At 42.1% G+C, this 15,719-nt stretch overlaps 3 protein-coding genes across 19 annotated transcripts in view; 1 reads left to right on the top strand and 2 right to left on the bottom strand.

Annotated features, from left to right (window-relative positions):
* LOC1271468 (RIMS-binding protein 2) overlaps nt 1–7,759 on the top strand; it is a 90,245-nt gene extending 82,486 nt beyond the window's left edge. For 15 of the 17 annotated variants that reach the window (XM_061650530.1, XM_061650526.1, XM_061650525.1 and 12 more), the window contains one exon: nt 1,144–7,759. In XM_061650530.1, the coding sequence (XP_061506514.1) occupies nt 1,144–1,770 (627 nt within the window). In that variant the 3' untranslated portion in view covers nt 1,771–7,759. The remainder of the gene's footprint in view (nt 1–1,143) is intronic. The other 2 variants (XM_061650536.1, XM_061650537.1) reach the window with 1 other exon arrangement.
* A 2,733-nt stretch (nt 7,760–10,492) lies between these two features.
* On the bottom strand, nt 10,493–12,028 carry LOC1271470 (uncharacterized). Its single transcript, XM_310268.8, has 2 exons — nt 11,261–12,028; nt 10,493–11,189 (listed from the first exon to the last, which is right to left on the bottom strand). The coding sequence occupies exons 1-2, from the start codon at nt 11,754–11,756 to the stop codon at nt 10,513–10,515; spliced, it is 1,173 nt and encodes a 390-aa protein (XP_310268.8). The 5' UTR covers nt 11,757–12,028; the 3' UTR covers nt 10,493–10,512.
* Nucleotides 12,029–13,823: 1,795 nt separating this feature from the next.
* Nucleotides 13,824–15,310, bottom strand: LOC3290889 (uncharacterized). The gene is made up of 2 exons (XM_559505.7): nt 14,293–15,310; nt 13,824–14,219 (listed from the first exon to the last, which is right to left on the bottom strand). Exons 1-2 carry the CDS (start codon nt 14,822–14,824, stop codon nt 13,849–13,851), a joined length of 903 nt encoding a protein of 300 aa, XP_559505.7. The 5' UTR covers nt 14,825–15,310; the 3' UTR covers nt 13,824–13,848.
* Nucleotides 15,311–15,719: the final 409 nt, after the last annotated feature.

Here is a 15,719-nt window from a genome sequence, read left to right on the forward strand (position 1 = left end):
TCGTTTGTCGAGTGCCCCACACCCAGTTCGTTTGACAGTTCGTTCACACATCATATCAGATTTAGCCACGGAGTAGGAATTGTGAATTGAAATATTTAGCTAACAGTTTGTTGATAGAGAGCCTCTATCGGGGTTCCTGCTTTTAAGGGTTCTTACTTTTTCACAACATATTCTCGTAATGCTTTTCTCCAAAGCTGTGCAATTCAGCTACACTAACGCTATCAAATCGTTGAGGCTAAGGTAATGTGTAACGTTAAGGCGCCGGAACTGATTTTCTGGCCCATTTTCTCCACTCTTCAACCAGTAAGTGCATCACGGTCGATTTTTTGTGCAATGCTTTGTTGTTGAATATTAAGGTTAATAATAATGCTCAAAATTGTTACTCTACTTAGAGTGTTACCGGTAGAGCGTAAGTGGACGGCGTTTCTTTTGTCTGCTGCCACTAGTGGCAATATTTGATGCATGGGTTTAACCACAAAGAGGTGGTCTATCTCTTAGCAGAGAAAAACTGTTTGCGTTTTCCGTGTTACTAGTTATGCGTTAATAATTCGTTGCGCTCTTCGCTCCAGCAATACTAGTACCGATTTAGTGTTATTTAGTTTTATGTTAAATGTTTATTAAATTATGTTCAGTTATGTTGGTATTTCTTTATCAAACACTCTAAACTAAAAACCTTAGCTCTATTTTGGAAACTTGGCTGACTATTTATTTTCTTTAGCAAACGTACGGAGGGCCATGCAATAGAGGTATTTCAAAGCTCAACGACCAGAAGTACCGAAGCAACCGAACATGATAAAACTGACACCGATGTACACACTCAAATCCACCGACACCTCTACAAAACACGCACACATGCCCCTGTTTTTTGGACAGTTTATTGTGTATGTCGACATGTCTCTGTTTATTTTCTCTATCTGTAAACTATTACTCCCTCACTCTCCCCATCTCTCTTTCTCTTTATCTCTCTCCCTCTGTCTGTATCTCTGTCCGTCTCTCTTTATCTCTGTCCGTCTGTCTCTCTGTCTGTCTGTCCACGGTTGGGCTGGTGGGGTTTTCCTGGGACGGGCGAGAGCACAGCAGTAGCGAGTGTTCGATGTAACGTGTTCCTTTTCGCATACTAACGCAGCTGGTGGGGTTTTCTAGGGGATGTCGGGGATAGGCGGGATGATCGGTCAAGGGATAGGGATCGGTGGTAATGTCGGCGGCATGACCGGCATGCAACAGCAGCAGCAGCAAACCCCGATGCAGCAGCAGATGCAGCAACCGATGCAGCAACAGATGCGTAACAACCAGCAGCAACAGCAACCGATGATGCAACAGTCCCACCTGCAGCAGCAGCAGCAACAGAACCCGATGATGCAACAGCAACAACCGACCCCGACCACGACCGCCTCGTCCGGTGGGGTGTTTTCCAACGCGTCCAACCTACTGTCCGGTGCGGCCAGTGCTGCCACCGGCGGGCTGTTCGGCAAGAAACCCGCCGCCACCCAGCAGCAGCAGCAGCAGCAGCCGATGCAGCAGCAACAGCAGCAGCAATCGTCCGGCCCATTCGGTGGCTTCGGCATGGGTGGCGGTGGCCAACAGCAGCAGCAACCGATGCAGCAACAGCAGCAGCAGCAACAGCCCGGTGGCCAACCGGGTCAGCAGCAGCAGCAGCCCGGTGGCCCGAATATCATGGGCAAGATCCAGGAGATGGCAGCACCGGGCGGTGATATCCTGTCCAAAGGCAAGGAGCTAATATTTATGAAATTCGGTCTCGGCGGTAAATAACCCCAGGCGTTTGATTATGATTATTGTTATGGTTATTATCCTAATTGTAACTATCGTTCCGAGCCGCGAGCAACCGTTCGATTCCGCGTCCGGCTCGTTATTCGGCTTCACAACTAGAGAAATGCGCGGCCGTGGAGAACTTTCACGAACCAAGAGGACAGAAGAAAAGAAAACAAAAAAACAAATAACATATACACTCACACATACACACACATGGAGTTGGCGTGATATCAAAACAAGTCACAACAGCAGGACAGAAGAAAATACAGAAGAAAAAAACAAACAAACGGCGGAGACCACAACCAAACAAACAAACAAACAATCATACATTTGCGCTAACTTTCACCAACGCTTTATTGTTGTTCCTTGCTATCCAAGCCTATTCGCGCTTAGTGGGAATCCTAGTACAAGACGGGATTCACTAAGGAATGATTGAAACGTGCCCCTCCCAAAATCAACAAAAAAAAAGGAAACCCAAACCACACACACAAACACACTTTGCTAAAATTAAAAAGCAAGCAGGAAAAAAATCGAACTCTCCCCCTACTCTCTATATCTCTTTCTAACTCTCTCTCTATCTCTCACACTATCTCAGCTCTCTTTGGCACTCGCTCTCGCACTAAAGTTCACTACTTTCTTCCTCTTCGATTGTATTTGAACCTTTCAAGAACGACAATAGAAACAAAAAAACGGCAACCATCCCCCGTTTAAATAGTAGCTAGTGAGATTAACTAAAGCAACCCGAACACAGCATATAACAACAATATGAATAGCATTTCACAGGTAATAACAGCCGACCGAATCAATAGCAATTAGACCGAATTTCGAACCTTACGCAGACAAATGAGTGTAGCAACTAGTACTGGCGTAGTGTGTTTCTTTCCTTTTTTCTCACTATTTCTTTGTCTCTCTCTCTCTCTCTCTTCTATTACGAATGGGGCGATGGGAGAGGCGCGTGAGGACTATAGAAACGATTTTTGACATTTTCCACAATAACAGAGAGATAGCTGAAAATAACAACAAATGCCTGCAGCACATGTATCGCCTCATCGCCTCCCAATGTTAGTGTTTTTACGGCAGTGGTCCGAAAACGAAACGACAACTAGGCGCCTCCATCACTGGTAAACGGGATGGAAATGTACATAGGAAGTTATTGTTGAATACTGCATTGGATAGGAGATGGCAAAAAACACCCGTCAAAAGGTAACAATGCTTCGGGAAGCTTTTTCACCTGCCAGCGCTTATGCTTATGCTTCTTGAGAGCGAAGCAGTGTTCAAATGGCAAGTTCTATTATAGCCTGCTTCACTACAGCTATGTAGGTTTGTGCCTGTTTTGTTTGTAATACCGCTTCCGGTTTCCCACACTGACAAACAAGCAGCAAATGGGCAACAGAGTAATAAGTGTAGGACATAGGGATTAGTAGCTAATAAAATAGCGTTACCACTGCAAATTCACGCACACAGGTCAGGTCAGGTTGACAACACAGCAGAACGTAAGGTTTGCACCTCTGTTATCCGTGTTGAAAGGATCCACGTGCTATGGGTTTCATTTTTCCCCGTGTGCTAGCAAAGTATGTTTCCCCGTTACTAGCAAGCGTTGGTAGAAGAGTGAACCGATTGTTTTTGTTATTTCCTTTCCGTGTGTGTCTTTTTTCTCCTGTTGTTGTTGCTGTGTCTGTGTGGTTGTGTGCGCGCGTGTCTGGTTTTTGTCTATACGCATTTCAAATGCGCAACTGTTGCCGCTTAAAATACACAATTCCCCAACCCACACCAGACGGTCGGTTATAGCGTCGTCGTTGTTGCTCTTTCTTTCGTTTGTTAGTACTTAACATTGGTTTCACCTTAAGCTGGCTTTACTGAAAGTGCTTTCTTACTGCAAGGAGAGTATGCGTGCATGCGCGCGCGCGTATGTATGTGTGAGTGTGTGTGTGTTTGTGGTGTTAATCGTACGTTACGAGGTGTTACACAATCACAAATAAATAAGTGAGAGCAAAGAGTAAAGGGAAATTATAGGGTATACATAATGGTACACTTAATCTTATTGGAGCATATTTGCAACAAGACGCTGGAGCGGGAGGATGGATTAAACTTTAGCTAATCGTTATCAAAACAAAACAAAACAAACAAACAAACAAAAAAACTAAGTAAAAACAAAAACCAAAAAACATTAAACACACGTTTCTTCGTCAAACAAAGTATTCTATTTGTTATTCTAGCTAAAACAAAACAATACAAACACAAATGCAGTATGCTTACGGTTGACCAACATCGTAGCAGAGTTTCCCTGCTGGGTCATACCGGTCATCATTGGTGCAGCATACTGGTACACGTGCAACTCTTCCTCGTTTGGGAGATTGAAAACAAAACAGACACTTCTACACCGACACTCGCCACAAACACTGAGATTACACGCCCATGAACAAACCAAGGACGACGGTAAGCTCAATTCGTGAAACATAATGCAGGTGTGCCCTGGGGGTGGAATATCTTGTTGTGTGTTGTTGAAGAGTAAGAAACAGAATTAACAAATAATTATTTAAATAGCATTTACACCGACACGACTACATGTTGCAAAGCGTAAAACAAGAAGCGCGAACAAAGTGTACGTGAATGGAGAATAAATAGAAAAAAAAGTGTTGCATTACGTTGAAAGATGGGTTGCAGCTGCAACGTGCGACCCGTGTTTAGAGTAGGACAAAGTAAAGCGGACAAAACAATAGTCGCGGGAAAAGGAAAGAGAATATTGGAAGCTATAAAACAAGGTGATATTTACATTTAGATGCGATCGTAACCCATATCATTACCTTCTTTCCAAACCCTCTCTCCTTCTCATCTTTCTCCCTCCTCAGGAGCATATACATGTATTACATAGGCACACCTTCACACCTACACACCAACACTCACTCATGCACACATTGGATACATCAGCTGGGAAGTGAGAGATGGAAAGGATAGCAAACATTGTTGTTGGAGACCATATCGTGCTATAGTTTGGCCCCATTTCGCACGTGCTAATTGTAGCGTCCTGTATGCGCCATTCGGTTAAAGTATGGAATGAACGAAGCGATAGGAGAAAAAATAATAAACAAGCATACACACAATAATTACCACGTTCTGCATTCCATGTTCGAAAAATGGAAAAAGAAACCTGGGCAAGAAATATCTAGAGAGAATTAGAACATGAGAAAGCTTCAAAAGTAAAATTACAATCTAAACTTAAAACAAACACTTGCGCCACCTTCACCGTCATGCTTCTCTTAAGTACAGTTTCACGTAATGTCTAGCTACAGCGGGGAAAATAGTAATGCGTTAAGCCAGCAACACAAAAGATAAACTAAGTTAAACGATAAATTATGGCAAAAAAAAGAAACTATCAAACAATACCAAGGAGAAGATCAAGCGCGCATGGTGCTGCGGTAGAAAGACAGAAGCGGAAGAAGAGAAGAGCTAAAAGAAATATTCAAACGATACGCAATGCGTGAATCAAATCGCAAAGTAGTTTAGTGTTATGTAAAAAAAAATAAAAACAAACAAACAAATAGATCTAACGCTATCACGACAGACACACACACAACAGCATACCCGTATGGATGAGCAAATACAAAACAAAGAAACACTGTAAACAAATAAAAACAAAACCCATGCATTTGCACGAACAGCAGGTTAGGCAGGTAAACAAAGTTAAGTAAATGTATTTAATAAGCGCGTCTGTAGCACAATATATAACTTTACTGTAACGGAACAGGAAAGCAGGAAGTAAGCAGTTCGCCTGAGGTGGGTAGGAAAAGCTAACAGTGAAAGAAAATCAAAGCTGAAACGGAAGTCGCTACGATGTTACAATATAGATCGTTATTGTTAGCATGTGACCGGGGGTAGGCGAAGGATGCGTTACGATTATCTGGGTACAGCTATCGCAATCACTATCCACGAGAAAAGAAAGCGCTACAATCATGCAAATGTAACATGAAACAGATATGTAATGCTGTTTATTCTGGGAGGAAATGGAGGTTGCGTATTCGATACGGATCACGATGGCACGCGCTGGTGTGTTGTTACTTACTTCAATTGCAATGCGTACAATCTTCTCGCACTGCGTGAGGCGCAGTACGTTCCTGTGCGTTAATCTCTCGTTAGTCTCTTGCGCCGTTTTCGTCCCTGTTCTGCTTCCGTCTTTGCTGAATCTAAAAATTGGACAATTCAATCGGAATCTATTGCACACGTTTTGAGGAAGCGCAAAGCAAACATGAACATTATAATTCGGCTAAAAGGCATAACGTGAAAAGTGTTGTGTTTATCTCAAACAACGTTTATCAACCGAAAAGAACAGCCCAGTGAAGAATTGAAAGTTATGGAATAATTAAACAAATAAAAGGATAACCATGCGGACTGTAGAGAGCGCGAACGGAACCACACGTGAAGCACATACCATACCAAACAGAAATAAAATCATTCGTTTGTAAGTGAAGCGATACTTAAACAAGCGCAATGAAAGATATCTTGTGAAAACTACTGCTTGCAACAAATTGAACTAGAAAGAAATTGTTTAAATTTAATACATCTCGCGACGAAGGTGAAGTAGGAGCGGCAACAGCTGGAGCAGCATCGGCAGCATCAAAATATGCAAATAATTGAAAACTAGTAGCACACACAAACACACACGAAGCTATCGTGAGTAAACTGTAAATATGATGTTTGCGTAAAAGTAATGCGAAAGTCTCACATTTGCAACAGCCATTCGGATGGATGTTTAGCGGCATTCGTCAGAGCTCTAGCATACGTTGCGCACCACGCGGTGATCATGGTAGCAGCAAGATCAGCAGAAACAATAATTCAAACTACTAACGACCCTTCTCACCCGCAGTACCAGTCTGGCAAGCGTATAGGATAACAATAATATCAACCCATTAATAACAGCCAAAACAGCAAACAATGATGAGGTTGAGATTGTTTGAAAGATCGTCTTTAACTGCTGCAAACCCCTAGAGGTAGGCTAGTAAGGGTAAGGGGCTGTATAAAAGAAAAGAAGTGAAACAAAAAATGCGAACTCAATGCAGAAAACATTCGAAGCCCGTCGATCAAAATGATATATTATTAGGTGACGAGTATGTGTGTTTGTGTGTACAGAATACAGGAGCTGAGGTGCACCCGAGGGAAAAGCCATTCTGTTGCGGCACGAGTTCAAGCGAGGTAACAGGCATGAGACAACCAAACGACCACAAATGTTTACCCACCATTAATTAAATTGAACATATTTACAAAATAATATATTATTGAACAACTTATTCATTACCACGGAAATTGCCGACGAAAATGATCGGGAGCAAAAGAAAAGCTCGTTTGCGAAACGACCCAGTACAGTGGCAGTGAGTTTGGAACAGCAGTAACGGAACGCAGAATAGTATACCCCTACCGCGGATAGTATTCTTTCTTATCCACGTGTGTCGTGGCACTAGGGATAAAGTTATACACTACCCTGACACTAACCAACAATCACAAAAATACACTCAACAGACACACACACACACACTCTCACACACACACACACACACACACACACACACACACACACACACACACACATAATACTCCTCTAATTACTATATCGGTCATCAGTCCAATTTTTCGAACTCGATCCTGTTTTGACGCGAAGTCTGTAATGTTCAGGCTTTAAAGGAGTGCACACCAAATAATCCCCCCGGGTCAAACGTTTGGTTCACACAGACAAAAAAGGAAGAAGGAATAACAGGTACAGCAAAAAAAAACAACAATAAAAAATCTCGTAACAACCATTGTACCACAAAGCGACAGACATGCAACGTAAAACACAGACTATTCACAATCAAATTGCAACAAACGGAACAAAACACATACAGAAAATCCAAACAAAAGAACAAATAAATTAATAAACCTTCTCCTCCATACTTTCAACATACCATCTACTAGCGCGTTATATAAAAGAAAGGGAGAGAGAGAGAGAGAGAGAGAGAGAGAGAGAGAGAGAGAGAGAAAAGAAAAAAATCACAGTAAAACTGCAGCATAGTAGAACACGTCAATGCATAGTAGCACGATCGAATGATCCCGTGAACGTAAGAGCAGGAATCTTGACTGTTTCCGTTTTTGTTGATAAATTTAATGAAATGAAAAAGTAAGAAATAAACGAGGTCGCATGAGAAAACGCAAATGAAACGCACATGAGATAATGGCGTTCTTCCTAACGCTACTGCTACCATTACAACAACAACAACTACTACTACTACTACCACTACTATTACTACCAACACAACTACTATTAATACTGCTAATGCTGCTGATACGTCTACTACTCTGCTCACAACAGCTCATTGCTACCATTACACTCCTGCTATATGTACAAAGAGATTCATTGCCATTGCGCGTCTTTCCGCAAAAGCGAAAGTATTACACTACTACCGACACACTTCTACACATCTTCACTCTACACACACACACATGCCCAAGCGCGGTGAAAAACTTTTTTGCACGGTAAGAAAACGATCAAAGATACCCTCGCGAATTGGTTTCGTTTCGCGTATCGAAAGAAAGTAGAGTTTTGCGCTTCGTTTTCCATTTGCTCGCGTCCTGTGCTACGGCACGCCGTTGGCGTCTGTTATACGGGTGTAGTGTACTACTACTGCTGCTACCATTACCACTACTTCTAATGTGTTTTGAAAATTTGAGCTATTCTCACGCAAATCGTAAGTACACATCTACTAGCTAGTACTTCTTACACACTGAACTTAAATCTGCTAGCGTCCGCTTTTCCTAACAGCACGTAACCCGAACGTTTCGTTTAATTAAACCATTCTCCCCTTTTCCGTCCTCTGCTGAACCCCTTGTGCACCACCATTTTCCAGTAGTCGCAGTAAACGTCGGGACTGTTTGTGCGAGTGCGGATTGTGCCCTGCTTTTACGGACAAGTCAGCTCCACCTAGCGCCTCCGGGAATGTTGCGTATTTGATTTTCTGCTCATCGTTTTTTTTTATCTAAATTATCCCATGCTCGTTTACATAGACATTAGTCACATAGCAAACACACACACACTCACATTAAATTAACATTTCCACACATCTATCAAACACAGCAAATCTACAAACTGTGACAATCGCTTACAACTATTTTACAACTGTTTACAGTCCATTTTCAAACCTCCCCCCGTATTTTAGGACCGAACGAATGCAGATTGGCATAATTACCGGGAAAGATGCGCGGCGCTGTTATACATACACACACACGTATACAAGCATACCATCACCACACCGCCACGATCACCACACGTACCAACACAACGAACATCAAACCACACCACACGTGTCTATTTGTTTTTTGTTCGATTGCGCGAACGTCACGCAAATTTGTGCAAATCCGATCTAATCAGTAGCAAAGGAACTTTTCCTCGACTTTTTTCGAAGGCAGCGCGTGGACAGATATAAGGATCTCATCGCGATCGGCAAATTGCGTTACGCGTGGAAACTGGAAACCGATGAGAAACGCACAATCTTAAACCTTTCTTCAAAACTGTTACTTGTTTAATAGCGTAACTTTAGAATATTTAAAAAAATCCTTTTCTCTTACGCCAGTTCATTGTCAATCAAACTTTCGTCTATGCTTTTGAAACCAATCTGGTGAATTCATTATATCTTGAAAATATCTTCCACGTTTCTTCCTTTAAATCAAATAGAATTCTAATGTCCTCTACGTAACACTCCTTCTTCTTTCATACAGTAGCAGCAGCAAAAGACTGCATCTAACATCTACCTAAGCTTTTCCCTAGGTCCTATGACCAACACGATCAGTATGCAAGCAAGCAAGCACGCACTTGGTACTTTTGCTCTCTTTACGTACTTTGGCTTTTCAAGCTAGACTAACACTCTCCAAAGAAAGAAGACAGTGAACCGACTGATGTCTAATGCCAATTGATGTCATCTCTCCTTAATGTTGTACGAATTGCATCGCCGTTTGGATGAATCAGAAAAGAGAAACAGAGCAAATGAGGAAAAACAGACAACTTAAAAAGGCCTCCTCTTAAAATTTTATTGTGCAGTAATAATATTCAAATATGAAAAGTAAGGCTCTTCTTCGACTACGTTCCATCTACCATACCACTTATACGCACACACTAACACATATGGACCTACAGAGAGCGTACTGCGTTGTTTTGCTTCTTTTCAAACCCAGATTAAGCGTCCCATAATACTAACACATTGTCGCAACAGGCACACCCCCAGAGGGGCACCATGCTTGAAGGTATCGTAGCTGTCGCGCCCAACGATAATAATCTTCTCGGGTTGCGGGTAACAGTGCATACAGATTTCGCAAAACTGCTTAACATCTCGCCCCATGTACCCGTGCGTCTCCTTCCTCTCACAGAACACCTCAGACGAAATGAAAAAAAATATATAGAATGAAACAGTGCGATTCCGATTGGTGTTTGACGACGTATGCGACCGAATTACAATGATTGTTAAAAGAGAAAAAAACAATACAAATGTTATTATATGAAACAATATAGCTGATAAAACTACACTGGGAACCAATGATGTGAATAAATCAACTAAACATTACTGAATCGAACGTTGGTTTTATTTGTTGCACTTTGTTTTTGCTTAGATCTCAGATTATCGATTGTTGTTCTGTATTGTTCTGTTGGTTCAAACGCCGACTTGAGAAAGAGTGCCAATTAAGCTGAGATAAGGTAATATTTCAGGTTTCTTTCACGCATCTGTTTCACAAACTTTCGTACGTTTCGGTGATAAATGTTACAGACGTTTCGTTGCCATCCGACGGTAGGTAGCTAAAGTTCCACAAGCTGGTTGAGAATAGCAGCGATTGTTGCTGGTGTAACGTTAGTGACAACGCACGACAACTGTCCTTACACTCTGTCCGCGGCCGAAGCGTAACGCTCAGCCTTGCTCGCATCTGATGCACTATTACGAGACCGGCCATGTTTGGTGTCAGCTCTGGTGCCCCCGGGTGAAAAGCGCGGGACAGCAGCATCCAGTTTGTATAGGGCGGTTCCCAATGGGTGGCGTAAAAGTAGGGTTTCTCGAACATGGTGCGCGTTTTCTTGATCGGTGGCAAGGCACAGTTTCGAAGCTGCACAAACCAACCACGTGCGGTGCCATTTCCATACAAGCTCCCATTGCTGGCGAGCAGATCGACCATACGTGCTATTGCGGGAGCTTTAGCAGTCCGTGGGCTGAATAGAAGATTCGTACGGAAATCACAAGGGCTCGCCAGTAGTAGGTCCTCTAGATCCAGCAAGAAACTGTCCCAATCTCTCCCGTACCGAGGATGTTGGTCCCAAGGGAGATGCACATCGGACACAATGATCGGTACATTACGTATAAGGTGATCTCGATATAACGCTTCGTATGTCACATTGGTACGCACTGGCACCGCATCTGTAAAGCAATCGTAACGTTACGTCAAACATTAAAACAATAAGAAAGAAAAAAACCTTAACACTTCTTACCAAAATTTCGACACACAACACAATCGTCCGGAAATGAGGCGATCGGTGCATACTTTTTCGGGGCATCAGTTTCTTTCGCCTTCGCTATTAAACACTTGCCACGGTACAGCGGGGTCCAGTCCCAGTAGGGTAACAGTTCGATCATGATTAACCGACCAACTGCCGTTACCTGCCAGTTCACCCACGGGATGTAGTACACCGCCAACCCGATGGCCGCCAGACACACCGCACCGGACAGCCAGCGGATACACCTTTTGCGCCATATGCGTTTTCTTACCGGAGCGAAAGCATCGTACAAGGCGCGGTGGGAAGGTTTTGCCCTCCCGATTGCCTCCAACAGTTTCTGAAAGCTTACACTCAAGTCCGATTCCACTTTCCCTGAACCGACCATCGCTGGTGACACTACAAACCGTACTAACATCGCTTTTCCGATGCTGTGCAGCCCGAACTCAGCTGCATGCAGGGCGCGTGATGATTGGTTTCCGCCTGATTGCATTTTCCTATCACTTGTGGGAAAATTTGATTTACGCCCCGTCCATGTTTGGGGCCGTATGGTGGGGCATGATAAGGATTTAATCGTTGTGCGTGTGATGGTGTCTGTGTGGATATTTCACATTGATGGGTTTTTGTGTGTAGCTCTTTTTTGAAATATTTAAAAATATATCAGCACACTAAGTTGTTTTCGAAAAGACTGATGAAAATATTCGGAATAGCATACATGACCCCGTTTTGTTGACTGGCCTATGCTATATGATGATGTTTCATGTTTTTGTAATATAGAATTATCTAATCATATTTTTCTTACATATTCGTAAAATATTTCTCTCTATATTATTCATTAATAATAAAACCGAATGATTATCGCAACTAATAAAGTAAAAGTATAATATTCAATAAATAGTAATATATAGATATTTAGTCACTGTAATGAATGTCACCAGACATTTTGTGAGGCTTTTTAGGGATATGTTTTAAATATGGCAAATGAACTTGGGGGAAGGTAGGTAAAGACGGACACTGCGGGTAAGATGGACACTTCTCAGAAATACATATTAAAAGTAACTATAGAATAATTCAACAATGAAGCAACCAAACTGAAAGTGAAACATAACATTTGAGAACATTTTTGACATAATATGTTCAAAAAAGTTCGTTAAATTCACACATAAAAAACAAATATTCCATCGTACCATCCCTTGTGGATCTAATTTGACTACTGCGGATCTTAAGCTAACGTGTATTGTTTATATTTTTAGAAGGTTTATTACATAAATGAGTTGTCGTGATTATCAAGCAAAAATTGGCGAAAAAACGAGAATGAAAGCAATAAAAAACTATTTTTCTTGTGGTTTATGCATCCTGACACCAAAGCGGGAAAAACGGAATGTGTTTATTTATTTTTACTTTTTATTCCTATTAGTGAAAAAAAGATTTCATCTAATACTTAAGATAAGGTAAATGAGGGGTTTCGGAAGATGTGTTATGCTATTACTCACTCGGCGCCGATGAGGCACTTCACGAAACCGAATATTTTACCACGAATTGGACTACTTTAATCAACAAACATAAAAGGCATTCAGCCTGATCACGGTGTTCGAACGACAAGTCGAACGGCGGGTTACACGGAACCAGCAATAAGACTTCATTTTTACATTTTTATACGTTTTTAATAGTTAAAAAGTTTCAAAAAGTCGATCAAACGATTGAAGGGAAGTTCTAGACTTTTTTCTGCATGCTGGAGCAACGTCAGCTGTTAGTGCTCATTATTTCAACAATGCTTTAGATTCTCCATTCTACGAGAGATTAGAAGTGGCTCTAACAATTCCTAAATTCACGGCTGAATGAACCTTTGTTACAATTGGTCAAAAATTGGTGTATGTGCGTACCAGGGCGTAGAAAGCAATAGGATTAACATATCATATTGCTATGAACCTAATACTATGAATCTCTTCAATTTCCAATGTTTTCTACAGGTCCCATATTAGGTCCACCTTACCCATAGTAAGTGTCCGACTTACCCAAATATTTCATAACTGCACGAAAAAAAGTGTGATTTCATGAAAAAAAATAAAAATCGACTCATTTTCTGATAAAACATGAGTGTAAGAAAAGGAATGCACATTTCAATGGTCGTTGTATGTAAGTAACTCCCGATTTTTAACATTTTCCTTAAGGTGTCCGTCTTTACCTAATATCCCTTGCTTCTTCTTCTTTGGCACAACACAACCGTTGTCGGTCAAGGCTTGCCAGTAACACTAGTGGGCTTGGCTTTCTTTGACTTATTGATTTACCCATATCAGGACAGTTAGTCCTACGTACCACGAGAAAGGCCATCGTACATTTTAATAAAACTCACGTGTGTTCTAAAAATGCCATTTTCCAATTCACATAATTTCAATCGTAGTTTTAGCGTCTCACTCACAATCTCAGATAATTTCAGATGCATGATCGTAATAGATCAGAAAACAATTTAATTCCACTCAACGACCCTTGTCTATTTTCTAACTACTCTTGCCAAAATAAATGAAACATAAAATTCCTATAATACAATGCGATAGCAGGATTGCCGTTAACAAAATGATTTTTATTTATTGCTTTTTATTTTTGCCTTTCTTCTCCCTTGCGGCATTTTTCAGTGCCACCTCTTTGTGGTGCACTTTTGTTTCGTGATACGAAGCTTCCTTGCGAATCTGTTGTATGTGTTCTCGCATCTTCTCCTTGGCCACGGCCCGTTCGTACGCTAGCCGCTCGTTCAGATGGACCCACTTAAACCCTGACAAGTACTTCATGCTCCACAGGATGTCCCGAAACACTGACTTCTTCTTGTTCGTGATCGGCTGCATGTTTAGCATCGGCACAATCGCTTTTGCCACGCGTTTATCAAGAAACTCTACCCAACCCTCGGTATACTTAATCATTGCCGACTTCCCGCTGGCCGTTTTCAACCGAGTTTGACCATCTGTAAATATAAAAAAGATAAGATTGAAAGCTTAATAAGGTGAAAAGTGTCATAGCAAAAGCAAAGGACATACCTTTCTGAGCCGGTTGCAGGAAAATGCGTCCGAGGTCGCCGAACGGTTCCAGCAACGATCGCAGGATCGTCACATTCATGTGCTTTGGAATGGAGCTGATGTATATTACGCCCGTTTTCTTTTGCTTTGTCTTTACCAAAGGTTTCACTCGTTTCACCTTGTTGCGCGGGGTTGGAATTTTGGCAGTGCTGCTTTCTTCGGTGGTCTCATCTCCGTCATCATTTTGCTCACTGCCCTCTTCGCCTTCGCCACTCGCACCGTCGGCTTCCACATCTTCCTCCTCATTTGAGTCCATCCGGACATCATCATCTTCCTCCTCCTCCTCATTTGAGTCCTGCCCGTCATCATCCTCTTCGTCCGAAACATGTTCTTCCTCACTTCCATCGGCTAGATCGTCGTCCTCATCCTCGTGCTCTTGACCGGCATCGTTAGATTCGTTGTTGTATAGGCGATCGTCATCCTCATCGTCCGAATGGGTTTGAATATGCCTTTTCTTTTTTTGTGTGAGAATAATACTTCCGTTTCTTTTCATTGTTTGAAAAATCACAATGTCAAAGAACGTCACAAAATCTTTGAAATAATCGTTTCTTTTTAGTTAACGATTCACTCCTCAAAACTTTTCTCGAATAAACAAATGCCGCTGGTTGGTCGCCCCAAAACACATGTGTTGTTGACAATTGATGCGCGTTTTGGCAGTGCTGCCAGTCGCTACGAATTTATTGATTTCTGCTTGGTGCTGCGTGAGGATTATAGTTTTATGATTAAATAAAATTTAAAATAAGCCACTTAAACAAAAAAAATCAAAACTATACCTACAACAAAAGAAATTCTATTAAATTCGAAAAATTATTTATTTTTTGAATGTTTCATTCGTTTGATTTCATGTCAACTTCAGCTGTCAAGAATCCCTCCGTTTACATTCCCGAGTCAGAGCGTTCCACAGTGAACGACCCGTTTGCTCTTTCTAAATAAGCACGCTCTCCCGTTCTGGCGCACGCACCGTGCCTGCATGCACACAATGCCAGGCGCCATTTTTAAGCTTGACTGTGTGCGTACCATCCCGTAGCGTATTTGCACTGCGAGAGTGTGGCATATTCATTTTATTCCTCCGTTTTTTGGCACCGTAGCAGCCAACTCTTGTTCCATACAGTCTTTGTATTGTTGCAATCCTATCGAATTCTGGCGAATTTAGGCGCAAACGACGGAAAACCTGGTATCGTACAGCGAGCAGACGGAAAACGGCAACGTTTTGGCCGTTTCCCTCCGGTGCCAGAGCCTTTCCGCCGAGCCCGTCGGAGTGTGTTGTCGTCCCGAGCGCCGTGTTGCCCCTTGCTGCTGCAGCTGAAGCATCAGCGCCATCTCGACAATCCCACGGTGTAAAAGGTGTCCCATTTGTTGTGTGCTCCGCCGTGTGGCACCATCGCCCT

This window comes from Anopheles gambiae, chromosome 2 (assembly GCF_943734735.2).
Source record: "Anopheles gambiae chromosome 2, idAnoGambNW_F1_1, whole genome shotgun sequence".
NCBI classification, from domain to species: domain Eukaryota; kingdom Metazoa; phylum Arthropoda; class Insecta; order Diptera; family Culicidae; genus Anopheles; species Anopheles gambiae.

Bases quoted from the DNA above. Each gene is read 5' to 3' on its own strand.
- LOC3290889 (XM_559505.7), bottom strand. From the start codon at position 14,824: ATGAAAAGAAACGGAAGTATTATTCTCACACAAAAAAAGAAAAGGCAT. The intron at 14,220-14,292 runs GTATGTCCTTTG...TTATATTTACAG, and splicing joins CCTGCAACCGGCTCAGAAAG to ATGGTCAAACTCGGTTGAAA.
- LOC1271470 (XM_310268.8), bottom strand. From the start codon at position 11,756: ATGCAATCAGGCGGAAACCAATCATCACGCGCCCTGCATGCAGCTGAG. The intron at 11,190-11,260 runs GTAAGAAGTGTT...ATTGCTTTACAG, and splicing joins TGTTGTGTGTCGAAATTTTG to ATGCGGTGCCAGTGCGTACC.